The sequence below is a fragment of the Crocuta crocuta genome, unplaced genomic scaffold (assembly GCF_008692635.1).
Source record: "Crocuta crocuta isolate KB4526 unplaced genomic scaffold, BGI_CrCroc_1.0 scaffold264, whole genome shotgun sequence".
Taxonomy (NCBI): Eukaryota; Metazoa; Chordata; class Mammalia; order Carnivora; family Hyaenidae; genus Crocuta; species Crocuta crocuta.
Genome location: NW_027529597.1, coordinates 2,287,773 through 2,310,647, shown reverse-complemented (window position 1 = coordinate 2,310,647; position 22,875 = coordinate 2,287,773). Strand labels below are relative to the sequence as shown.

At 37.4% G+C, this 22,875-nt stretch overlaps 1 protein-coding gene across 1 annotated transcript in view; it reads right to left on the bottom strand.

Annotated features, from left to right (window-relative positions):
* The window catches only part of LOC144229739 (uncharacterized), a 51,839-nt gene that overhangs the window by 25,434 nt on the left and 3,530 nt on the right, over positions 1-22,875 (bottom strand). The window contains exons 2-3 of the mRNA XM_077761826.1: positions 21,705-21,765; positions 20,132-20,205 (exon numbers count right to left, since the gene is read on the bottom strand). Of these exons, the coding sequence (XP_077617952.1) occupies positions 20,132-20,205; positions 21,705-21,765 (135 nt within the window). The remainder of the gene's footprint in view (positions 1-20,131; positions 20,206-21,704; positions 21,766-22,875) is intronic.

The following is a 22,875-nucleotide window of genomic DNA, read 5'->3' as shown; positions in this document are numbered from 1 at the left end:
TAAGCATATAAAAAGTTATGTGAATTAACCATATCTTAAAAATTTCAAGAGTTTTGAAGACAATAAAAAATGAAACAAAAAAATAGAAAAGTGGCTTTATTTGGGATTACAAAGCTGTGTTCCAATTTTGGTCAATTAGTAAGGTTAAAATTAATTTATACAGTGATACATATTCTTTTCATCATAACAATGTAATGATCTGGCTCTTAAGATTAATAAGCAGGTTTTCCTTTTGCCTTCTACTTATCTTGTAAGAGGAGCCAAATAAAATCCAAATTTGAATGGGAACTGAATTTTCAAGAATAATAAATAAAAAGTCACCAAGTAGTCTAAATATTTTAATCTCTACCTACAAACTGGGCAAAGTACAGGTACATTAATTCTTGCTCATGGTTTATGTTGTACAGTTTTTGAGTCAATAATCTATTTATCAAACATGACATGCATTCTGTAAATATTTTATGTTCCCAAAGTGACAATGGAGCAAAAGACAAATAGAAGTTTGAAAACCATAACTGTTGGTTACTTTCAGATGTTTTTTTGCTCAAGTTAGTGAACTGATTCATTTGAAATGATTTGGGAAAAAAATGAGGAAAATCAGATCCCATGCTAGTAGGTGAGAGTCGTGTCACTAAAGATTTAGAATCTATCAAACTATTCAGGAGAGAGAAGATAAGTTAAAGAAATCCTCTTCAAAAAATCCTGACTCTGAAATGATTTAACAGGCAGAAGAATCTAAGATACTTTGTGATTTTCATTTTATAGCAGCTGTAGAGTGTACCATATTTTCAGATAAATTATTGTGATTTAACATTTAATTGGCAAGCATTGTCATTCATGGGATAAGTAATGGCAGAGAGTATTGGCTCAAAGGAGCATGAACTATTGGTATAGTAAGATAGGAGGAGAGCAGCAGGTAATGGATGAAACTTGAAGAAGTAAAGCGTAAAGGAAGAAACCAATGACAGCATGGATGAGTCAGCTAGTGACCAGAAAGATAGTCGGGTCAGGAAAAACCTGGCAGATGTCATGAGTCAATCCACCAAGGCCTGGAGATGATCCAATAGGGGAAGAATCAATATGGCCACAAACTTCCAAAACAGTGGGTCTAGAGGCTTTGGGAAACAAGTTGCTGACATTTCAAATCATTATCACCTTTTGACATCTATTTGTCCTTCCAGAAGATTAATAAACCATATTAACTTCAAATTTTCTAGTATACAGATAGATATAGATACATATACATTTATGTATCTATATATATATATATATACACACAAATATATATGTATATATGTATATATATATTTGTGTATATATATATATATTTGTGTAGATACACACATGCACAGACACACACTTGCACACACATATACAGTATTTTAGGTTAAAAGACAGAGGATTTTAGTCAAGAGCATGTCTTTCAGGGTGCCTGGGTGGCTCAGTTGGTTGTGTCTGACTCTGGATTTTGGCTCAGGTAACGATCTCATGGTTCGTGAGATCAAGCCCCACATCAGGCTCTGCACTGACAGTAGGCTCTGCTCTCTCCCTCTCTCTCTCCCTCTACCCTACTTACGCTCTCTCTCCTTCAAAATAAACATTTAAAAAGTAACATGTCTTTCATTTTTGCTCTAAAGATAAAATGGTAGATCTTGTGATAGATAATTTCAACTCCAATGTATTTCCATGATTTTTAGGTTTGGGGACCATTTTAGTTTTACTCTTCCAATTCTCTCAATACTGTTCGTGTGTTATGTAACCTATGTTCTGTAAATAGTTGGCCTTAGTAATCCAATATTTGTTATGAAGATGACCTCCTCAAAATAGTACTTTTAACTGACAAATATAGTATAACATAATACAATTTTTGAATATAACAGACCTTCCCATAATGTTTTGATTTCTCAGTTTTCAAGGGCACATGCTACTCATAAGACAGAGGTAGCTATACCTTTGTAGATCAAAGTAGCTAGGTTATGATACGAGGCTTATGGTCTCAATAAGATTCTAGGGTTAGAAATTTGCATAAATTCATATCTAGCTGATCTCATGAGTTTCAGCAAAATCTCCAAGGATTGAAACTTAAAATGAATGTACTTTTTTTTTTTCTAGGCTAGCTGAGTCTTAATTATTTCAAGCCTGTATAGTAGTGTACAGCATAATTAACTCTGATGTGTGTTTCACACTCAATTAGGAGATATTTTAGCACCAAGATAATTGGACCCAGCAGCACCTGGGAAGTGTAATCAAACAGGTTTATCACCACATATTATGTCCTATGATCTTCTGCACTTTATGGTATGCATAAAGAGAATGGTCAAGACATCTGGGAAAATGTTGCTCATTATTGAATCTTTACAAAGACATGCATCCAGTTCAAGGTATTCCTGTTTGTCTAAAAGCCTTTAACCTTTTCCTATGACTTCACAATCCTTGTGTTGCTTTTGCTAATGATTTCTCCCTTGCTTATCAGGTTGATAATACTCATTCACTTTCCTTGGTATTGGAGGTTTTGTCATATTTTCTCGGTAATGAGGATAATCTGTTCACATATTTTTCCTTGGGTCAGCTGGGGATCAAATACAAAACTGGGGTTGAGGATATAACCTGTATTCTGTAATTCTCAGATGCCATCAACCACAGGTTCAAAGAATCCACACTAGAAGCTTGTATCTAATAGTGTGATTTGTGGACCTGCAGACTAGAAGCTCAATAGAAATGCAGATTTGGGACTATGTTCCAGACCTATTTTCTCTCTGTTTTATTTTTTAAGTTTATTTATCTTTATTTATTTTGAGAAAGAGAGAGATTACATGTGTGAGTGGGGAGTGGCAGAGATGGAAGGAGAGAGAATCCCAAGCAGGCTCCCTGCTATCAGCACAGAGCCCAATTTTTGGGGGTTGATCTCAAGAACCCTGAGATCATGATATGAGCTGAAATCAAGAGTTGGATGCTTGACTGACTCTCCACCCAGGATCCCCTCTGCACTTTAAAAAGATCCTTGGAATGCCTAGGTGGCTCCATCAGTTAATTGTCCAACTCTTGATTTCACCTCAGGTCGTGATCTCATGGTTCATGGGACTGAGCCTTGCACCAGGCCCCACAATGAGAGTGCAGAGTCTCCTTGAGATTTCCTGCTTCTGCTCTCTCTCCCAAAAATGAATAAACTCTAAAAAATAGTTTAAAAAATTAAAGATAAAAAGATCCCCAAATGATGCTTATCTATGCACATAAAAGTTTGACAAATATAGTCTAGCTAGTATAAGAAATCCTTTATGATAGGGCCTGTGAATTGATTGTCTTCCAAGTCCTGGTTTGCCCAAACACACAACAATATGTATGAAGGGAAGCTAAGAAGGAAAGAAGGGCAAAAAGTAGAAAGGCAAGCAGGTAGGCTTTGTACCTTGTGGTCATAGTCAGGTTCTTCAAAACAGAGGGAGTCTTCAAGTACTATCTGAACAAAGATGGTCTCAACGTTTACCCCTCTCACCTTGATCCCTTTTCTTTCTAGGCCTGGTGTTTCCAATTTGCTGCTAACTTCAGACTCATTCAATATGGTATTTAGATCCTTGGTTCAGGCCTGACTTGTCCCTTATGAATCCTGATGCTCCCTTGCCAACCCTATTGTAACATGATTTTCTGGCTTTAGATGTAGGCAAGGCCACAGCCATCATTTTAATTTCTTTTTAATGTTTTATTTATTTCTAGGAGGGAGAGAGAGAGAGACAGCGTGAGCAGGGGAGGGTCAGAGAGAGAGGGAGTCACAGACTCTGAACTAGGCTCCAGGCTCTGAGCTGGCAGTCAGCACAGAGCCCGACGTGGGGCTCGAACCCACGAACCGCGCGATCATGACCTAGCGAAAGTTGGACGCTTAACTGACTAAGCCACCCAGGTGCCCCCACAGCCATCATTTTAAAAATAGATTTACCAGGGCCCCTGGGTGGCTCAGTCGGTTAAGCGTTCAAATTCAGCCCAGGTCATGATCTCATGGTTTGTGGGTTTGAGCCCCACATCAAGCTCTGTGCTGACAGCTAGCTCAGAGCCTGGAGCCTGTTTCAGATTCTGTGTCCTCTCTGATACTCCCCTGCTCACGCTGTCTCTCTCTCTCTCTCTCTTTATCTCTCAGAAATAAATAAAACATTAAAAAAATAAATAAAATAGATTTACCAAAAAGCAATGGAAACTAGCTTAACCAATCTTGCTTAGAGAGAAGCTTTTTCATCTCCTTTGGTTTTGTTGCTGTTGTTGTTCTTGACTTGAGTAACATGTCATGAGAAAATCCTGATGAAAAAGACAGTGTCCATAAGCAAAAAGTATGGTATTCTTTGCTGCCTCATGGAGGAAAATCTAATTTTCCATAGCCAAGGCTTTTATACAAGGGGAACACACTGGAGTCCTGTAATTTCTGGCTTTGTTCCTGTAGGCAAGTAAGACTTCTTTTTCTCCTTCAACACATTTTTGGGAGGAGTCATGCAATCACTTATAATTACATTAGGGTATTTTGTTATTACATTAGAGTACTTTAAATGGCTTTTAATACTGAGTTTTGACCCAATTTTAAAACATCCACTGAGCCAACTAATAAAAAATATACTAATGCTAAAATTAAAGTTATTGGATGATGAAGACATGCTTCTTGAGATTTAATGTCATGGCCTATTCATTTGTGATTTTAAGTTCTTTAAATTTAAAAATCTACTGGGTATTGGAAAAAAATATGTAACTATAAGCAAATATAAATAAACATAAATACCCATTGACTTTGAAGACTAACAGTGAGTTTAGGAAAACAAAATGTGAACATAAATCATTCAAGTAGAACCTCAAGATAAATCTCAAGAGAGGCCTTTAGTCCTCAGAAATACAGGACCCTGGGGCCCTGGGTAGCTCAGTCAGTTATATATCCGACTTTGGGTCAAGTCATGATCTCCCAGTTCCTGGGTTTGAGTCCCACATCAGGCTCTGTGCTGATGGCTCGGAGCCTGGAGCCTACTTCAGATTCTGTGTCTCCTTCTCTCCCTGCCCCTCCACTTCTCATATTATGTGTCTCTATCTCTCAAAAATAAGTAATCACTAAAAAATTAAAAAAATAAAAATAAGACCCCTTCCCAGCTAGGTTAGTATGTATAGGATTTTCACAGGGAGGATAGTTAAGTCCAAGAGTTTTAAAGACAAATACCATCAGAGAGCAGTTAACATGGTGGAGAAGTAGGGGAACCTGAAGTCCCTTCATCCCTCAAACACAGAAATGTTGAGGCCAGAGGACTTGGAATTCCAAGAGACCCAGCTGCAGTGATAGAGCCTCTCTAGGGGCCCATGGGGACAACTTGGTGGGCCATACTTGCATGATTGCAAACTTGAAGAGATAAAATGGGTGCCATAGGCATGGAGTGGAGGAATTCCCTTCTGCAGAGAGACAAAAAGAAGAGAAAGAGAGGCTGGAGAAGTGTGCTACTGTATTTGGAGGAGAGAAAAACCATGGACCAGGGATCAGAAAAAACAGAAAGATCCAATCTCTAACTGGGAGGCTTTCTAAGGATTGGTACTGGCTGCCATGTTCATGCACGTGGGGAGAAGGTGAGCAAGCCCCATCCCCAGGCTAGGTAACTAGTTCAGAGGTGCAGTCTGTAGTGGGAGAATGCAATCCCCTCCCTTGGCAACTGTGGGAACAAGGCAAAGAGCCATTGCAAGGACAATAGACCCTGCTTGCACCAACCCTTTATCGGTGGGCATCACTTCCCTTAGATCTTTTAAGACATTGGGGTTTGAATCCCAGCCAAGTGCCTGCGAGGCACAGGAGACTCTGGGTCGGGGGGAAAAAAAAGGCTGTCACACCAGCACATCACTATGAGGAGAGCCTGAACAGAGTGGTTTGAGACACCTAGTCCAGGAAAGAAAGACTGGGGTGTCTCCATTTTCGTCCACTTCCCCAACAAGGTGGGGCATCAGGAACTGACACATGGGGCCCACAGTGGAGACTGGGCCTGCCTAACACCAAACCACTCCTTTCTGCATCTGGTAACTGTGTATCTACTGGAGCAAGATTGACACTGACCAACCAGACAGTCCCTCCTCCAGACCAGTGCAGTCAAGAGTTTCAATTTCTGATTTAATTCTTGGTCAATTATATATATATATATGTATGTATATATATATGTGTGTGTGTGTGTGTGCATAAAATACATACATATATAATATATATATATATATATTCATTTCCTTTTCTTCCTCTTAGTTCTTCCTTTCTCTAGTCTGCTTATTCTGGTTGTTGGTTTATTTAACAGACATAATTAATCTATTCTCTTTACACCTCTTCTGCATCTCCTTCTTTATTTTCCTCTCTCTCTCTGGATTAAGCCATATAGTTTCTCTGCCTGGTCAATTTTATTTTATTTTATTTTTCCCCACTCCTGTCATTTATCTTTTTGTATATGATAAGGCCTCTTCCACCACCACCACTCCCACCCCCTTTTTTCCCCCTAGGGTTACTGCAATGAGCAAATCAAAGTACACCTGAGGAAAGAGGTAAAGAAACCAGAGTCACAAAAAGAGATAGCACATAACACACTCCAAAAACACCTCCTGAAGGGCCAGGCCTTGGACAGTGTATCATCTCTTTGGTATAGTAGTGCCCATAGGTGCAGGACACATAACAAGTTTTTAAAGCATATAAAGGACAGAAAACTAGCCAAAATTATGAAATGGAAGAATTATCCTAAAAAGATATTCAAGGAAGAAATGACAGCTAAAGAATTGCTCAAACAGGTGTACACAATATATCTGGTCAAGAATTTAGAATAATTATCATAAGATTAATCACTAGGCTTGAAAAAAGCATAGAAGACAACAGAGAACCTATTGCTGCAGAGATTAAGGAAATAAATAATCATGACAAATTAAGAAATGCTATAAATGAGGTACAAAATAAACTAGATGTGCTGACAGTGAGGATGGAAGAGGCAGAGGGGAGAATAAGTAAATAGAAGACAAAATTTTGGAAAATGATGTAACTGAGAGAAAGAGATTAAAAAATACTAGACCATGAGGGGAGAATTAGAGAACTAAGTGATTCAAAGAAATGTATTACTATCTGTATCTTAGGAGTTCCAGAAAAAGAATCAGAGAGAAAGGTGCAGAATGTTTACTTGAACAAATTATAGCTGAGAACTTCCCCAATCTGGGGAAGAAAGCAGACATCCAAATCCAGAAGGCAAAGAGAGCTCCCTTCAGACATAACAGGAATACATCTTCTCCACAACATATCACAGTGAAACTAGCAAAATACAAAGACAAAGAGAAAATTCTAAAAGCAGCTAGGGTCAAACGGGTCTTAACCTACAAAGGTAGATACATAAGGGTAGTAGCAGATCTGTCCACTGAAACTCGGAGGACAAAAGAGAGAGGCAGGAAATATTCAATGTGCTGAATAGGAAAACTGTGCAGCCAAGAATCCTTTATCCAGCAAGGCTGTCATTCAGAATAGAAGGAGAGATAAAGGCTTTACCAGACAAACAAAAACTAAATGAATTCATGACCACTAAACCAGCCCAGCAAGAGATCTTAAGGAGGATTCTGAGTGGAATGCTGTAAAGACTACAAAGGACCAAAGACATCATCACAAACATGAAACACACAGATAACACAGTGACACTGAATCCATATGTTTCAATAATAACACTGAATGTAAATGGCTTAAATGTTTCAACTGAAAGACATAAGGTATCAGAATGGATAACAAAACAGGATCCATCTCCATACTATCTACAAGAGACCCATTTTAGACCTGAGGACATCTTCAGATTGAAAATGAGAGGATGGAGAACCATCTATCACGCTACTGGAAGTCAAAAGAAAGCTGGAGCTTTCTTTTTTCTTTTTTCTTTTGGAGCTGCAGCAAGAGATAAAGAAAGGCATTAAACCATAATTACAGGATCTATCCACAAGAAGAGCTAACAATTATAAAAGTTTATGCCCCAGTTTGGAAGAACCCACATATATAAGTCAATTAATCACAAACATAAGCAATCTTATTGATATGAATGTGGTAATTGCAGAGAACTTTAATACTCCACTTACAACAATGGACAGATCATCTAGACAGAAAAATCAATAAAGAACAATGGCCCTGAATGATATACTAGACCAGATAGGCATGACAAATATATTTAGAACTTTTCATACTAAAAGCAGCATAATATACATTCTTCTTGAGTGCACATGAACATTCTCAAAGTTAGATCACATACTGGGTCACAAAACAGCCTTCAATAAATATAAAAGAATTGAGATCATACCATGCATATTTTCAGATCACAGTATGATGAAACTTGAAATCAACCACAAGAAAAAGTTTGGAAAACCTCCAAATACACGGAGGTTAAAAAACATCCTACAAAAAAATCAATGAATCAACCAGAAAATTAAAGAATAAATTAAAAAATATATGGAAACAAATGAAAATAAAAACATGACAATCCAAACGCTTAGAGATGCAGGAAAGGCAGTCCTTAGAGGAAAATACATTGCAATCCAGGCCTATCTCAAGAAACAAGAAAAATCTCAAATACAAAATCTAAAAGCATGCCTAAAGGAGCTAGATGCAGAACAGCAAAGAAACCCCAAGACCAGCAGAAGAAGAGAAATAATAAAGATCAGAGCAGAAATAAACAATGCAGAATTAAAACAAACCAAACAAAACAGTAGAACAGATCAATGAATCTAAGATATGTTTTTTTTGAAAAAATAAACAAAATTGATAAACCCCAATGAGACTTCTCAAAAGAGAGAGGACCCAAGTAGGTAAAATCATGAATGAAAAAAGATCACAACCAACACCACAGAAATACAAACAATTATCAGAGAATACTATGAAAAATTATATGCCAACAAATTGGACAACTTGGAAGAAATGGAAAAACTCCTAGACACCCACACACTACCAAGACTCAAACAGGAAGAAATAGAAAATTTGAACAGACCTATAATGAGTGAGGAAATTGAATCATTTATCAAAAATCTCCCAACAAATGAGAGTCCTGGGCCAGATAGCTTCCCCAGGGAATTCTATCAGGCATTTAAAGCAGAGTTAATACATATCCTTCTGAAGTTGTTTCAAAAAATAGAAATAGAAGGAAAGCTTCCAGACACATTCTATGAAGGCAACATTACCTTGATTCCCAAACCAGACAGAAACCCCACAAAAAAGGTGAATTACAGGCCAATATCCCTGATGAACCTGGATGCGAATATTCTCAATAAGATACTGAAATTGAATTCAACAGCATATTAAAAGAATTATTCACCATGATCAAGTGGGATTCATTCCTGGGCTGCAGGGCTGGTTCAATATTCAAAAATCAATCAATGTGATACATCACATTAATAAAAGAAAGGATAAGAACCATATGATACTGTCAATAGATGCAGAAAAAGCAGTTGACAAAATACAGTATCCTTTCTTAATAAAAACCCTCAAGATAGCAGGGATAGAAGAAACATACAAAAGCCTTATATGAAAAGCCCATAGCTAATATCATCCTCAATGGGGAAAAACTGAGTGCTTTCCTCCTGAGATCAGGAAAATGAGAGGGATGTCCACTCTCACCACCGTTGTTTAACATAGTGTTGGAGGTCCTAGCCTCAGCAATCAGACAACAAAATGAAATAAAAAGCATCCATACTGGCAAAGAAGAAGTCAAACTTTCACTTTTCCCAGATGACATGATGCTGTATATGGAAAACCCAAAAGACTCTACCAAAAAGCTGTTAGAACTGATCCATAAATTCAGCAAAGTTGCAGGATACAAAATCAATTTAGAGAAATCTGTTGCATTTCTATACACAATAATGGAGCAACAGAAAGAGAAATAAAGAAATTGATCACATTTATAATTGTACCAAGAACCGTAAAATATCTGGGAATAAACCTACTAAAAAATGTAAGAGATCTGTATGCTGAAAAATAAAGAAAACTTATGAAAGAAATTGAAGAAGTCACAAAGAAAAGGAAAAAAAATTCCATGCTTATGGATTGAAAGAACAAATATTGTTAAAATGTCAATACTACCCAAAACAATCTGTACATTCAATGCAATCCCAATCAAAATTGCACTGGCATTCTTCTCAAAGCTAGAGCAAATTATCCTAAAATTTGTATGTAACCACAAAAGACCCTGAAGAGCTGAAGTAATATTGAAAAAGAAAACCAAAGTGGGAGGCATCAAAATCCCAGACTTTAGCCTCTACTACAAAGCTTTAATCATCAAGACAGTATGGTATTGGCACAAAAACACACATAGACCAATCGAATAGAATACAGAATCCAAAATTGGACCAACAAATGTATAGCCAACTAACCTTTGATGAAGCAGGAAAGAGTATCCAATGGGGCGGGGGGGGGCGGAGACAGTCTCTTTAGCAAATGGTGCTGGGAGAACTGGACAGCAACATGCAGAAGATTGAAACTGGATCACTTTCTTTCACCATACATAAAAATAAACTCAAAATGGATTAAAAACTTAAATGTGAGACAGGAAACCACCAAAACTCCAGAGGATAAACCAGACAATAATCTCTTTGACATTAGCAGCAGCAATTTCATGCTCAACACATCTTTAAAGGTTCATCTTCCAAAATGAACCATTGGGACCTCATCAAGATAAAATGCTTCTGCACTGCAAAGGAAACAATCAACAAAACTAAAAGGCAATTGACAGATCGGAAAAGATATTTGCAAATGACATATCGGATATAGGGTTAGTATCCAAAATCTATAAAGAAGTTACAAAACTCAACACCCAAAAACCAAACAATGCAGTGAATAAATGGGTAGAAGACATAAATAGACCCTTTTCCAAAGAATACATCCAGGTGTCAAACAGGCACAAGAAAAGATGCTCAACATCACTGAGCATCAGGGAAATAAAAATCAAAACCACAATGAGATACCACCTCACATCATTCAGAGTGGCTAAAATTAAAAACTTGGGAAACAACAGATGCCGATGGGGATGTGGAGAAACAGGAACCCTCTTGCACTGTTGTTGGGAATACAAACTGGTGCAACAATTCTGGAAAACGGTGCAGAGATTCCTCACAAAATTAAAAATACACCTACCCTATGGCCCAGCAATTGTACTGGTAGGAACTTATCCAAAAATACGGGAGTACTGATGCATAGGGGCACATGTATCCCAATATTTAGAGCAGTGTTTCCAAATTATGGAAAGAGCCTAAATATCCATCAACTGATGAATGGATAAAGAAGATGTGGTTTATATATACAATGGAATACTACTTGGCAATGAGAAAGAATGAATGCCTGCCATTTGCAGCATGTGGATGGAACTGGAGCATATTTTGTTAAGTGAAATAAGTCAGTCAGAGAAAGACAGATATCATATTTTTTCACTCATATGTGGAACTTCAGAAACTTAACAAGACCATGGGGGAAGGGAAGAGGAAAAAATAGTTACAAACAGAGAGGGAGGGAGGCAAACAATAAGAGACTCTTAAATACAGAGAACAAACTGAGGGTTGATAGGGGGAGGAGGTGAGGGGAAAATGGGTGATGAACATTAAGGAGGGAATTTGTTGGGATGAGCACTGCATGTTGCATAAAGTAATGAATCATGGGGATCTACCCCCAAAACAAAGAGCACACTGTATACACTGTACACACACACACACACACACACACACACACACACATGCACAGAGACAACACTGTATGTTGGCCAACTTGACAATAAACTATATTTAAAAAAGACAAATGCCATCACTTTTTACCTGGAAATTAGGGGAAGGACTTGCAGTGGACATTTCAGACTAGAAAACTTATTGAATAAAACATGAAAATACAATGATTTCTAAATAGCACAGCCAAGCTACCCTTTTAAAAATCACCATATTGCATCTTTGCACAGTTAAGACAGACTTATGGCTAAGATATAGGAAAAAATAAAAAGAATAGAAAATCTTCTACATTCTTCAATAGAGGCAGATACCTGTATGGTCATGGTGATCAGAAAATAAATCAACAGAAAATATATTTAAAGCTATATTTATTTCAACAAAGTAGCAAAATCTACTTCTAAGATAAGAAAAAGTTTTGTTCCATAGGACAGTCAGGAATTGCGTGGGTGCTCATGAGTGCTCATATTTTATATAAAATCCAAATATCTTTTTCTTATTGAGATAATTATTTTTCCATGTGCTTAGGCTCTTATAGATACATTTTTGGAGATTTTTCACTCTCTATTCAGTACCCATATGTTTAGTGTTTGGCAAATTTCCATAGGTGACCCATGGGGAGAAGATTCATGATCAAGTTCCTGATTATTTGCTTCCTGTTGCTAACTTTACTGGAAGCCAAAATGGAGGTTCCCACCAGTAAAAGTTTGTTTTCAATAGCACATTCCATTTTGAAGTAGTAGTAGTAGTAGTAGTAGTAGTCGTCGTCGTCGTAGAAGAAGAAGAAGGAGAAAAAGAAAAAGGAGGGGGAGTGGGGGGAGGAAGAAGGGGAGGAAGGGAGAGAGGAGAAATAGAAAGAGGAGAAGAAGAAGGAGAAGATGGGGAGAAGAGGAGGGGAAGGAGGAAAAGCACATGGAGAAGAACAAGAAGGAGGAGCTGAAGCAGGGGTAGGAAAAAAGAGGAGAGAGAGAAGAGGAAGAAAAACAAAAGAATATTCAAGGTTTGGAGCTTTGAGCCTCATAGAAATTTCCACAAGGAGAAATCAAAACTTCTAAATATTGATCCTAAGAGTAAAACTTTTAACTATTGATCTCAATTTCTCTGCTGAGAGCTTGCAGTTATGCCATGCTAGGCAGATCTTGGTCAGAATGATTTCATATTAAATCAGCTCTTTGATGTAGAAAGTGTTAAAAGCTTATTGAACATCTCCCCATTTCCTCTCTCTTTCTGGATTTGTTTTCCTCTACAACTATAGAGACCTTGGCTGTTGGATTTGCAAAGCTTTTGGAAGCATTTTTTCTTTGACTCTTTTGTCTTCAGTGTTCTAGCTCACTATCTCTTGAGTTTTCAGATTTGCAAGCAGCCAGGAAAGATTTTTAAAGCCCGACAGTGATTGGCCAAAGTAAACTACTTTTCATGGGCTATCAGTTGCCCATAATTTCTCTGAGTCTGACATCTTTGCTCTCTTTATGTGCATGACTCAAAGCATAGACTTAGTGCTTTGGTACTCCTGGGATGCCATTCTCAACTCATATGGGCTAATAAATGTACACAATAGCTGAGAATCTAAACAGAGAAGCAGGTTTAATTTTAGAACCCACTCCCCATGACAGTATAAAATCTTAGAGAATGACTCAGTGAAAGGCTCTTTAAAACTTTACTCCTTGAAATATTTCAGTGTATGTGTGTGCTGGGAGAAGGTATCACTCATAATAGAATATTCTGGAATAAAACATTCATAGTAGGGAAAGTGTGGGGATCTCAAGTAGTACTTATCTGAGTGATTAAGGTGGTTTAACACAACAGAGAACAACAGAGAACCACTCCCAATCACCAAAAGAGAGGTGACTTCCCAACTATTATTTTTTCTTTTACTGATGTGTAGATGAAGTATGAAATGTTATGACATTTGAGGCTTGCTCTTAACAAGGGTCAATGCTAACAAGGCAAGAGTCTTGGTGCTTCTATCATTTGAAATACAGCTGTTTAAATAGAATAGGCTTAGACGAGTAACCTGAAGGAACATTTGCACTGGAGCTTGCTTCCTCAAAGGTTAAAATAAAAGTTTTACTTTCACAGTAGTGGAAAAGGGCACTGGGAACTTTTCCTCACCAGAGGGAATTGAGGAGAGAAGATAATAACATTGAACAGATTCAGGCATAGGCTTCCAGAACACGTTTGTGCACTTCTTCTGTGCGGCCATCCTCTCATATGCCCACCTGATCCAGCCGGTCCTCTGCTTACAAAAGCAGAAAATATTTCCTCAGATCCTCATGAAGATAACCTCTCTCTATCACACTACCACTAGCTGCCTTAGATATTTTTCCTCCGATTGATGACAAATATCAGCACCTTATTCTGGATCCCCAGAGCTAATTTAAATGTGTGCTTTTGTACAGGTAGTTTGCTTCAACCAGAGTTGTTTGGGTCAAAACTTTCAGAATGGAGAACCAGCAAGTATGGTTAAGTGTAAACTGGAGAAGTCAGCGCTGTGCGGAAGGGGTTCTTCATCTTCTTTGGGACTCGGTGTTCATAGACTGTGAAAATTCTCTGAAGGTTTGCAATCTTATTTTTCCAGTTTGGGAGCCCCCGTAGACCCTTAAATGATACCTATAGGAGGTAGACTCTCTGTGGTTCTCATTGCTGTGTGGTACCTAAATGTTCCAGGATTTCCTTTCTGCGTAAGTCTTTAATTAATCCTTTCCTTGTCTGTGCTCTTTCCTTTGCCTGGAAATTTCCATAGTTCTCTGTGCCACCACAAATAATAGGACTTTTATTCACACAATGGGTATTTACACAATACAAAAATGTGTATTTAGCTGTGTGTTACTGATTTGATAACCACTCTTGCTTTCATGCAGCAGGGAATGCTGACCTATTCCTTCAAATAATATGTTTGTCTTCAATAAATGGAAGTTTTAGTAACTCAGGTAGATTTTGGAATATTCCAGGAGGCCGGCGGGGAGGAAATCTGTGGCAGTTGCTTGAAATCACAAGGATGGTTGAAATATAGTGAGATACACTGCTTCATTCACTGTTGGCAGGAAGGTACATTGTGTGATCATTCCCGAAAACAAATTCAAGAGCCTTCAAGAGGTTCATTAAGTTTGGTCCAGTTATTCCACTTCCAACAGCTTATCTTCAGTAAATGATCAAAAGTTCACATAATTATTTATTTGGTAATGATGAAAAATGAATAATATTTTTAATAATGCTGAGAACTGTTTCTATTGAGTGTTTACTGTTTATTGAGTGTAGAGTGCACTGTGAAAAGTACCTGGCATGCCTTATCTAATTTAGTCTTCCCAGCAAGACTCTGAGCTAAGTATTGTTTCTATACTAACATTAACAGTGGGGAAAAGGAGACTTAGGAAGGTTAAAATATCAGATTTAAATTAGCACAGCTGGGAAGTTAAAGGGGTGGGTTTTCTGAACTAGGTTTGGAGCTCTTGTATAGTGCATAAGCTACACACGTGTACATGGAAGCCATGGTCTGACTCTAGTGTCCGCATTCTTCATCTCTGCAATCAAACTGCTTTTTCAAGAATGTGTCTTTTTCACAACCACATCCAAGAACTCTTCTGCATTACCCTGGTAAGATACTGCGTTAAGTCCCTTAGAATCAATTGAGGTCTGTATGACAGGAGGAACTGGGAGAAGCAGAGGACCAGGAAATGAGACACCAATGTATTATCTCTTAGACACATGGTACTAATAGACTTCCTGGTCCCCTGTGCCTGGTTGAACTCCTGAACATTGTGCCTCTGATTTCCTTTTTGCAAAATATGGCTACTGAGACCTTCTTATCTTATAGGTTTGTTGCTATGATAAAATTAGATCAAGTTCTACACTGAAGATATTACTGTATAAGATGCTCTGCTCCTTTGTAATTTCTGGAATTTCATCAAAGCTAGTGATAACTCAAGATAGTTTTTGCAGTTACTTAAGATTGTAGATCAGTTTTAGCCCTACAAATACTCTTTATACTTTTTAGCGTTGAACACAATAACATGGTATTTTTCTTTCATGAATGATCCTTTCTTGAGTTGGAGTAAATTGGAAGAGGAGATTAAGTACCTAGACTAGAAGCTCAAAAGGTGGTGGGCTGTTGTGGAACATGGAGGTTTCATAAGCATTTGATTATTGTCTGAAATAACAGCTCAATACCAATCAAATCATGATTAAAATTATTATAATCTGAAGAGACCATATTTTAAAAAGAGAAGCAAATTTAGAACTCTATCCAGAAGATTAACAGAGGGTAGATTTTGCATTTTAGCTACATTAGTGAGCATAGTAAAACGTTATCCCATTTAGAAATGTGAAGGAGTTGAGCTTTATAAAAAATAAAATTCTGTCCAAGATGGTTTTTCCATTCTGTAATATTGCATATGGTTAAAGAAATTAAAAGTTGCTTAATATATATATTTGTTTTTCATATATTATTCCATATATATATGGAATATATATATAGAGATTTTCCATATGTATGGAATATATATGGAAATATATATATATATTTATATGGAATATATATAGAGAGAGACAGATTTTCCATATATATGGAAATATATATATAAAGAGAGGGGGGTTCAACAAATATCTTTTAAATGTCTAGCATGGACTATATCCTTTGTCAGGTACTAGAAATTCAAAGCAGAAAAAAAAAAAGACAAAATCTCTGCCTTCAGGGATACTATAGTTTATAAGAGAAAATATACATTAAACATTTTAATGCAAGTGATACAAATGTGGAAAGGGCTATATTTTGCCTGTTATAAGGTGTAGTGTTTCCCCTCTAGGTGTCTATAGGGAAGTCTTTATGCAGTTGAGAATATTGATTCTTTATTGAGATATAATTGACATTAATATTGTATAAATTTAATATAACTTTATAAATGTATATATTGGAAAATGAGCACCATGATAAGGTTAGTTAACACACCCATCATCTAACATAGTTAGAATTTTTGTGAATGTAGTGAGAACTTTTTAATCTCTTAGCAACTGTCAAGTATAGAGTACAGTATTGTTAACTATAGACATTATATTCTGTATCCCCAGAAGTAATTCATCTTACAACTAAAAGTTTTTACCCTTTGGCTACATTTACCAATTTCCACACCCCAATCCTCACTCTTGGCAGTAACCAATCTGTTCTCTGTTTCTTTGAGTTTGGTGTTTTCAGATTCCACATTTTAGTGAGATGGTATTTGTCCTTCTCTGTCTGATTTATTTATTTCACTTGGCATAATACCCTCAAGTTTCATCCATGTTGTTTTAAATGGCAGGATTCCCTTCTTTTACTGCCAAATATCACACACACACACACACACACACACACACACACACACACCTTTTTATCCATTCATCTGTCAGTGGACACAGGTTGTTTCCATGTCTTGCCATTGTGAATGATACCTTAATGAACATAGTGGTGCAAATATCTCTGAGAGAATAATTTCATTTCCTTCAGAAAAATACCCAGAAGTGGGATTGCTGAATCGTATGGTAGCTCTATTTTTAATCTTTTGAGGAAACTGCACGTTGTTTTCCATAATGGCTGCACCAAATTACAGAGAATATTGGTCTTGGTTTTCAAATTTCAAAACAAATGTTTTACCCTCTGCTCAAGTGGTACCTAAAGTTTGGGCTATTGGGTGATGGGTATTAAGGAGGGCACTCGTGATGAGCACTGGATGTTGTATGTAAGTGATGAATTACTAAATTCTACACCTGACACTAATATTACACTGTATATTAAGTAACTGGAATTTAAATAAAACGTGGAACTAAAAAAATCTACCATCCACACAAATAAAGTAAAACTTATGGATACTTCCTTAAGTATCAATTGAAATACATAACCTTGCATTGTATGTTGTAAAGCATTCTGATATTAGAAATTATATGTATTATAGGTGATCTTGGAATCATTCTATTTATTTGGCCTTGTAAAAATTCTAATTATACCCTTCATTAAATTAAATAAATACAAAATTATACACATGGACTTTATTTGTAGAGGCCCCAATTGCCTTAATGGTGCTTCAACATAATGGCATTGGCGTTATTAATGCACATGTATGGTCTGATAATACGTTACTTTTTTATACATTGTGACTCAGATGTATACTCAGGTTGAGCTTCTGTTTCAGAATATGAAAGTAGGGGGCGCCTCGGTGGCTTAGTCGGTTAAGCGTCCGACTTTCACTTAGGTCATGATCTCGCGGTTCATGGGTTCGAGCCCCGCGTCGGGCTCTGTGCTGACTGCCAGCTCAGAGCCTGGAGCCTGTTTCAGTCTGTGACTCCCTCTCTCTCTGACCCTCCCCTGTTAACACTGTCTCTCTCTCTCTCTCTCCTAGGATTAAATAAAACATTAAAAAAAATTAAAAAAAAAGAATATGAAAGTAGAAAATATTTTTTTATAAATCTTATAACTTCTGAAAATGTGCATAATTTATTTTTCTCCAGCTTTTTTTCTCCAGCTGCCAGGAGTCCCCACTTCAAAAGTCAAATGGATGATAATATTACTTTGGTCTTTCCTAGTGATTGAACTATTTGCATTACTTTTTAATTTATAACTTTAATTTCCTGTTCTTATTCTAATGAGAATTGTCTTATTGAATATGCCTTTTATTGCATATCATCTCTAAACTATTTTTTACTGAGAAAAGTTATAAGGATATCAATGAAATAGTTCCAATATCTCAAACACTTCATTTTGCCATGTAGTGGTGTTTAGGTTGGTTGTTAACATCTGTCTTGCTTTGGAAATATTTTAAGCCACCGGGTAATGTAATATGGTATACCTCAAGGCATCTTAACGTCCAATTAATAACCTCCCGTTGGGGAAATAAGGAAAGTCTCAGCTAAACAGCTCAAACAAAGGTATAGCCAGAAACAAAATTAATTCCTAAAATGGTACTTTCTCTTTCAATGAGAGAAAAGGGAAGAGCCACTGATTTATTAGTAATTGATTTGAAATGACCGGGGCCAGTTCTGTTGAAGAGGTATATTTCACAAGTAGAAAAGATGAAAGAAATCCTCTCAGGTTTGGATTTATAGCTCAGGTTTTGTAATTCAAAGGAAAAGCACCACAAACGGAGTGGCCAGCTGTTTGTAACTCACATGGCAATCAATAATTCAGGTAAACTAACTCAGAGTAAATCCAGTATCTTGGTACCTTCATGTCTGCAGGTCTGAAGAGGCCAATCTTCTTCTAAAGAAGACAAGATCTGTTTCTATCAGTGCTCTTAATGCAGTAAAAGCAGCCACCCGAACGGCCTGGCACACTTCTAGGGGAAAGTCGTCTGTGTCCCCTCCTGTGGTGAGCAGACCACTGGGTTGACCCTGTCCTGCTCCTGAGACCTCTGGGACCCCCAGGCACTTGGGATCAACTTTCGACTCTTTTGAAATACAAGTCTCCAACCCTGGAGTCTGTCATGTAGTATATTTCTTGATTAGATGCCACTAGTGTGCCAATTTACAGGAAGTGACATGGGTTGATAGTTTGGCATTCAGTAAAATAAAATCTCACAGATGAGACTGAAAACATGAATGAATTCAATTGGTTTCTTAAAACACATCCTAAATCTCTTTCTTTTGATATTTTTAAAAACAAAATGACAACTGCAAAGGTTTTCTGTAGTTACTGCAAAAGCAGAGTCAGATACACTGCTATTATTGTAATTCCAATTTCGTTCTTTCTGCCAGTATCTATCATTCATGGTATCCAGCTATCCACCCTGCAAGTGCAAGTTTCAGCAGAGAGAATCAGCTATCTTTTGAGTGAATCAAGAATCTGCCAAAATGCCAAGTAGAAGTACCAAATACAAAGAGAATTTGCTGAAATATTTCCTTGAGATTGGCGTCTGAAGTAAAACTCTTGGCACAGTTAAAATTGGAAGCTTATTATTGCTCTGATTAGTCACTTGCTATGCGATGCAACTTGTATTTCCTCCTCCTCATATTTTTCTTCTTATGTTTTTTCCTTCCTATGGATCATCTCCATTTGGGTTAATGTAAATTCTGCTATTCAAAGAGGTTAAGGTTTTGCTATAACAACTTTGCTTCTAGTAATAAGTTTCCTTTATTAAGGCTCTTTTCATTGAATGAAACTCAGAGCAGTTAGAGGATTACGTAAGATCCAAGTTTATCTTGTCATTAAAAACCAAAAGACCTTCCACTTCTTTTGACACACCTACAGCTTTTTCTTGACACTTGTACTCAGCTAGGTGGTGGGAAGTTCCAGATTTCTCAAAACAACCTCCAAGTTCCCTCCCTACTCACTTTGCTCTTCAATCTGGAAAATATCCTGCTATGGATTTCAGAAGTACTGCCTGATTTCTTAAGCCTTAGATGTTTGGTAGCCAAAGAATGTGTTACTATTTCTAAAGTAAATAACTGAGCCATCAGAAAAAAAAAAAAAAAAACCCACCTCTGAAAGAATTAGAGTGATGTAGTACTTGTTTTCATTCCATTTCCATACTGGCTCTTTACCCTTTAAGTCCTCTTCTCCCCGAAAGGACAAAATGAGAATTTTTAAAAAACAATTATTTTTCTTATTTCCCCAACTTTCTTGAAGTATAATTTACATACCACAAAATTCACACAGTGTAAGAACAGAATAAATGATTTTTTAGTAAGTTTAAAGAGCACAATCCACTTTTAGAACATTTCCAGCATCTTCCAAAATTCCCTCGAGCTTATTTGTCATCAGCTAACTCCATGCAACAGGAGGCTAAGAGAAAAAATGAAGACATTCTGGTAAGTCAGTCAGTGCCATTTTGATGGCTGTATAATGGCAGAATGAATGGTTGGATACTGAATTTATAATAAACTTGGAGCAATGGAAGGTATAAAGATGGAGAATTATTTTGAATTCATAATAAGTAATTATGCAGACTAAAGCTTCATGGGACACACAGAAGACAATGAGAGCAAATACTTACATCGTGCAACTGCTGTACCAAGTACTGCTGTAGCCACTCTAGATAGATTTACTTATGTAATACACACGATAACCCTATGAGAATGTACTGCTTCACCACCACCATTCCCATTTCTCAGGTAAGGATACCAAGGCTCATAGAGATAAAGAAAATGAACGCATAAGGGATGGAACTTAGATTCAAACCTAGTAAGACTCACTCTAAAATCCATGGAGTCGCCGACTGGTCTGTTCTACTCATCGGTGTAACTTAAGTTATAAAGTCTGACTAAGCAAAAGGAAAACATGGTGTAAGTTGGAGTCAACTGATTAGCAATAGTTCTGGGACCCAGAATAAGCAGACCAGGAAAGAGGCATCCTTGCGCGGTGCTGAGGCTATCTCAACCTGGCTGCACTACCGGTAACACAAGCAGACATGTTGGTGTCAAGTTAAATGTTTTGGTGGAGTGAGAGGGAAGCAGGAAATGGGCAGGAACCAGCCAAGCACACTTGCACAGCTGTGTCTTGGAACGAGTCTTCTCTGGCATGAGCCTGGGTGCTCCATTTCTGCAAACAAAGCAGTATCCGCTAATGACTTTGCATCCATATTTAGCTTGATATTTTCCTATTCTCCTTTTTTCTTGATTTGCTCAATGAATATTTTCCGTTTCTTAGGCTCCCCCTCCCTATCAGAGCTCACCCTGTACTCTTTTTCCAGATGTGAGACACAACCTCTGTTGGTCTCTAAACAGATTTCAGACTAATTTGTTTACTGGCTATGTGTTACCCATTTTGCTGATACTGGAGGATTTTAGAAATCTAAGGAGACTTCTATGGAAGCTGTTCCATGGTAACTCGAGTTCCAAGTTTGTGAATATATGTCCTGGCAGCTTCACAGACCCAAGTGCTTCCTGGATCCCAGGGCCAAAATGGGAAATGCAGCTGGGGCAGATGTTTTGGACTTAGAGTTGCCTTCTTGGTTTTAAGAGCTGAGAGATTCAGATCGTTTAAGGGTCTCGGCAAAGCTAAGCCAGGTGAAGCAATGGAGGCCACACCAATAAATGCAATTCCATATACTCACTTCTCTGGGCTGTTAGGATTAATTTGGCAACAGCTTGTGAAATGGCTAGCATATTTGATACCTGGTAAAGGTAAGAGAGAAAAGAAATGAAGATAGAGTGTTATAGACAACAACAAACGTACATTAAAATTATCCCTTTGGGATAATACACAGGCTTGGAAGATCTAGCTACGGGGAAGAGATTCACCCATAATACATGATCTAAGCACACCATAGAAAAAGTGTGCTTTTCAAGAACACACAGGAAAGAATATCCATTCCGATAGTGTTTTTTCCAAAGAAGTATCTATTTCTCATTAATTTTCATTAATCAAACCATACCCTCATAAAATGTTGTGCTTCTGAGACCCCATATAGAAAAAATGTTAGACTCTTGCCCATTTAATAATTTTAGCTCTTACTTTCTAAGATGAAATATATTTTATCATTTCTGAAAAACAAAGGGTATAGAAGAAGTTTCCCAGGTTTTTTTCTTAGCTTTCTGACCACAGTTGCAAAGCTTCCCTAATTCTTCCCTATTTTTGTTTGAATAATTGCACCATTCCATGCAAGAGGACGTGCATCAATAACCAGTTTAAAATTGTGGCCCTGAAGAAAGCATGCTTAACAAGACATACAAAATAGCAAGCTAAACTAATGTTTATTGAGTATCTTCAGTGTGTGCAGTTACAAAGCTCTCTAAACTCGGAACTCAACTAAATCTAGACTCAGGTACTGATTCTTTTTCTAGAGGTGAGTTATATGACTTCCGGTTCCTTGGTTGCTTCATCTGTGAAGTTAATTTCATTTATTAAGATGCAACTAGATTTAAGCAGAAATCATCTCTGACTAATGTAAGCAGAAAAGAAATTCATTAAAGGGTGCAGGTTAAAGGTGGTTCATAGATCCTTCGGGATGACCACAGACCTGGTCTTGGGAGTTAAGGAGGAAGAAACAACATTGGTAATGCTGGGAAGGACAGGCTGGGGGATTGACCTTTGAAGACAGCATTCCACAATCCTTGGGCATGGGACTTTCCTACCCTGCACCATTGAAACAATCAGAGCTCACTGCTAAAATTACTATCATTGCTCCTCTGGACACTGAGTGTAAGTATTACAGCAGCCACCAAACTTGTCTGTAAGCACACAGAGGAACCTCTGCTCCTGCGTTCCTGGTCTGGATCAAGAAA